This window comes from Chaetura pelagica, unplaced genomic scaffold (genome assembly GCF_000747805.2).
Source record: "Chaetura pelagica isolate M959 unplaced genomic scaffold, ChaPel_1.0 scaffold275, whole genome shotgun sequence".
Taxonomy (NCBI): domain Eukaryota; kingdom Metazoa; phylum Chordata; class Aves; order Apodiformes; family Apodidae; genus Chaetura; species Chaetura pelagica.
This window is the reverse complement of record NW_009953486.1, coordinates 3,484,752-3,489,541: the sequence shown is the minus strand read 5'-3', so window position 1 is coordinate 3,489,541 and position 4,790 is coordinate 3,484,752. Positions and strand designations below refer to the sequence as shown.

At 39.4% G+C, this 4,790-nt stretch overlaps 1 protein-coding gene across 1 annotated transcript in view; it reads left to right on the top strand.

The window, feature by feature from the left end:
• The first annotated feature begins 3,138 nt into the window (after positions 1-3,138).
• Positions 3,139-4,790, top strand: part of PHACTR3 (phosphatase and actin regulator 3) — a 48,596-nt gene continuing 46,944 nt past the window's right edge. The window contains exons 1-2 of the mRNA XM_009998746.1: positions 3,139-3,297; positions 4,172-4,249. Coding sequence (XP_009997048.1) covers positions 3,141-3,297; positions 4,172-4,249 — 235 coding nt within the window. The 5' untranslated portion in view covers positions 3,139-3,140. The remainder of the gene's footprint in view (positions 3,298-4,171; positions 4,250-4,790) is intronic.

Here is a 4,790-nt window from a genome sequence, read left to right as displayed (position 1 = left end):
GGAGAGCTGGCAAGTCATGGCAGCTTGTTGGCTGTAAGAACTGTCTGATATTTAGGCATGCCTTCTCCTTCAGCATTCATTGCTGTACGTGGGAACTGCTTTTTGTGCTGTCAACTTCTTATTTCCCAAGCAGTCAACCCACAACCAACAAAAAACGAACGGACTGGAAACGAGGAGCTCCAAGGGCTTTCTTGTGATTCTTACTGCCATTGGTCATGAGACTACTTCCTTGTTATTTATGATTTCAGGACATCTGTCTTACTGTGTTTGTATCTATTTTTGTGTCCATCTCTCCAAATACACAGTGTAGGAATTGCGTATGGTGAGAATGTACCAGGTGAGAAAACCATTTGCTTAAGAACTGCCTGTACTGTATGAGAGGCATTAATAAAGTTTAAAAGCCCACAAAAACCTCCACTGGAACATTTGTTTTAGCTACCATTCCTTCTTCAAACTTCAATTTGATTTCTATCTGTATTTCATCTGTAGCCAAAGTCTAAGACATGAAATCCTTATATTTCCATAACAAAGAGGGCAGATGGGGATGGAAGAAACTCAGCTGACAGAGTTGGTTGAAATTTCAGAAGCACTGATTGCTACAGGCACTTTCAGAACTTTTAGTGCCTTTGTAATATCTCCCCAATCATTTTTATACAGGAATATCTGGATAACAAACATTGCTAGAGATACACAGGTTTGGGTTTGAATGACTTCCTGGTTCTCTCTACATTCCTTGCTATCTGCTAAAAAAGGTAACATGATCTTATGCTACTAGAGTTAAAAGAAAACATGTGGATGATGCCTAAACCATTTTGCAGACACTTACATCCTGAATGAAATGCAATAGGTTCAGTAACTGCCAAGGTACTGCTATAAATCAGCTTCTTATTTAATCTTCACTTACATGCTTGAGAAATTCCTGGAATAGCAGGAAGTGTTTGAGCAGCAATGCCATCTCACAGGCAAGGCCCAGGGATGGCTGAGCTGAGGCTGTTCTACTCCACTGTAGCTTCTAGGGACAAGAGTCTGATTTATAGTCTGATGTAGAGCTCTTCTGAGAGGAGCTAATTTTGTGAACATTTCCATTCCCACTCAAGGGATGTCACAAAAATGGCCAAATGCTATTTTCTGAGGCTTCTATTACAGCTTTAAAGTAATTATAATAGCAAATTAATAGCAGAACTACTCTGTCATTTTCCATTCTTATTGCCATCTCTGTAATCAAGAGCAGCCCTACTTTTTCAAAGCTTATTTCTGTGATACTTCTCATTTTTGAATACACAATTAGGCAAGGAGCATGATATCTTGGCACTCCAGTTGTGATCTGTAGGTTCCTGCTCTCCTCCTGTGCTAGGCTCATTGCTAGCTCCTGCTCTCAATATTGACCTTCAAACTGTAAATTATAAATATCATCTTGACTAGACACTATTCTTTCAAAGGTAAAAATAGATTTTTACATACATATTAAATCTATTCTACATTAAACCCCAAGATAAGGTCTCTGGAAGGAGACCAAAAAATGCTGCAAATTGAGTACATAGAGAAATTCACTGGGCATACACAATGGAGGCAGGGGGAATTGTTACAGCCTTCTTTCTGTTCTGATAGTTCATGTGGCCAAATTTTTAGTTTGTCTCCACTGAATGATTCACCTCTATTACAAGTATTTTCAAAACTAAATGGAAGAGGAGGAATGTGTTCATTCCCCTGCTGTGTTTAATAATAATCCAAAAATTGTTTCCTGTTTACTTGGAAATTCCCACCTCCATGCTGTGATTTAAGCATTTTCACCCTGTTAACTTAAAAACAAAGCCTAGAAGATGCTGTGTAGTTTTTATCTTGCAATCATAAAGCAATTAATGATAAATGTTGTTATTCCAGGAGAAATTAGAAATGTACATATGTTCATAGCTCTATATTGCTCATTTAATTCATAACTCATTGGTGAAAAACCACACAAGTTGTCATTCAGTTTTTATTTATGTAACATGCCTGATGACTGATGGCAGCATCTCTTTTAACAATCACTGCACTGGTGCTTAGGCGCAAATCTCAGCAAAGACATCAATAACCCCATTTATGGAACTGTGCTACTTTCTTTCATGGTACTGGCTAGCACACGACTGTGAATAGTCAGTATGTGTTGTTTCATACAAGACTTGTCTATAACCAGAACTTACACTGAATTTTCAAGGCAAAATATTAAAAATACCTAAATTGCTTTTCCAGCTGAAGCGTGATCTCTGAATTCCTGTGGCTTGGCTGGACAAAAAGGAAAGAATTTTCCCCTTAGCTTCTTCAATACATTTGTACAATAGCTCTAAGATTTTACTTACGTAGCACTTATCAAACAAACTATTCTTACATAAAAGATTTGCATTAGCTTACAAGTCAGTGTGATCTGTGTTAGCTTATGCGAAAAGAGTTCATTTAAAAGGCAACAGTATTCTGTGGTCCGAGAACAGAACTAGAAACTGGGAATTCAGAAGAGAGCTGAGCTTTCTCACCCTTCCTCTCAGCTTTTCATAGAGGTTTAAATTTTTCTAAATGAACATTACATTTACGTGATTAACTGGAAGCCACATGGGCCTGATTTACAGATGTGTTAAATTTCTACTGCTCCTATTAAGGCTGTTGGGAGCTTCCAGCTCTCCTTGTTTCAGAAGGCTGTAATGCAGCTACATGCAGCCCTTGGGAGGGAAAGGCACACCATTACCTAGGTGAGTACCAGACATGAACAAAGGCAGGAAAGGAATGGAAGAAATTATAGGGTGTACAAATTCAGCTCATTCTCCTCTCTATGGATGTAATAGTCCTGATTCATCCATGAAGGACAGCAGCAGTGGAGATGCTGAAATATTTGCCATCCAGACAGGTATTGTGCAAGACCAGAGTGAGGAGAGCAGCTGGTAGGAAGCACTGAGCTGGCACCATTAGGATGAATGCCTCTGGCTGGTGTCTCTGAGCCTGGCTGCTGGCCCCAGCAATGCAGAGACTTTCTTCAGAGTCTTGCATTGCTTATCTCACTAACTAGATTGAATGCTTGTTAGCCTTCATTTGCCTCCCATTTTTAAGTCTAGTATATGTTAAGACTATTTTGTCCAACAGCTGGCTTTCCTCTCTTGCCCTTCTCAGATGAGATGGAGCAGTCCCCTGCAATGCGTTCTGACTACTTGGTCTCAGGGATTCGAACTCCCCCAGTGAGGAGGAACAGCAAACTGGCGACACTGGGCAGGATCTTCAAACCATGGAAGTGGAGGAAAAAGAAAAATGAGAAGCTAAAGCAGACATCTGCAGGTAGGATGAGAACCAGAGAGTGATGCTACACAGAGCAAAGCTTAGCTTGGGGGAAACACGCTTACACAGAAAAAGTTTATAGTGACCTGATCTAAATCTAATTTGGAAATTTCAGCATGTTACAGATTAATGTTGTTTAAGGCTAGAAAGAGACCATGAAGGCTGACTTCCAATATAATATAATATAGTATATTTAGAAGACAAGGTCAAAATTCAAGACTGAAGCACAAGCCTTGACACAGACTGCTTTCATGGGTTGTCCTGTCTCTAAAATAGGCTACGTTTATGGCCCCAAGTATCATTACCCCTTTTATTTGGGGTAAAGATTATGTAGGTCACTGTAACATTATGAAAAGTGACAGGAGGGAGATACAGCATATAAAATGCTTTCCCTCAAGCAGCTGTCTCTGCAGTGAAGAAGCCCAGCATACACCACTGCACGCTCTCGCTAGTCACCAGGGACATCCCAGGAAATCAGTAAAGAAACAAATTCAGTTGCCTTTTCCTAAGATAGGATGGTGTAATTCCCTCCACTTGCCCCAAAATCCTGTGGAGTGTCACCATAAGGACACCACTTCCTCAGGCAGCTCCAATGTGCTGTATTAAACAGCATTAACTCTCCAATATCCCCACTGCTAGTAGATTAGACCATTAATGTCACCTCTACATGTGGATGATTTTACAGGTATTCTAACAAAGGAAAAGGCACAAACAGGCTTACCAGCCCATGCTCTCCAAAACAAAATCATTGCAATACTTTCCAAGCACACAGTAGTTGAGACTAGAGGGAATATCCAAGGTTGCATCTTTCTCACTCCATTATATGAATACTGTGCTGTTAACTGATGCTGTGTTATGATACTACTTTGTGCAGTGCTGGAGAAAAAGATGACAGCACGACAAGGTCGGGATGAACTCATTAAGAAAGGCCTTCTGGAGATGATGGAACAAGGTATGTAAAAATTCAACTTTTTTATCAGAGTCTTTTCCAGGACATATAATTGTGAAAGATGAAACCTAAAAATCAATAGAATGAAAAGGAAAACCTAAAATCCAAAGAGAGAAAAAAAGACAGTATCAGAATTAAACATGTCTCTCTTCACATTCCTCTCTGCTGCAATCAATCCATGCAGTTTAATTTTTGATGTTTTACCATGTTGAATGCAAATCCATCTTCTCTTGATTTATACATGGTGCAATCTGAGCTGTTAGGTATATTTTATGCAGTCACTGTAAACCTACCTTGATCCCACTGCCAAGATAAAGCTGGTATAAAGATAAACTTAAACATACAGATGCATCCAGCTAACATGTACCATCCATGAACCAAATCACATAAAATGAGAATGACCTGATGTTTTCAGTTGTCTTTCTGGTAAATCAAGTTTGTGACAAAACATATTACCACTCTGCCTGTTTTTCATACACATGGAAAAGTGGAATGTTTAGTTATGTCATTTTAAAGCCTTCCCGAGTACAAATCAGGTTCAGCA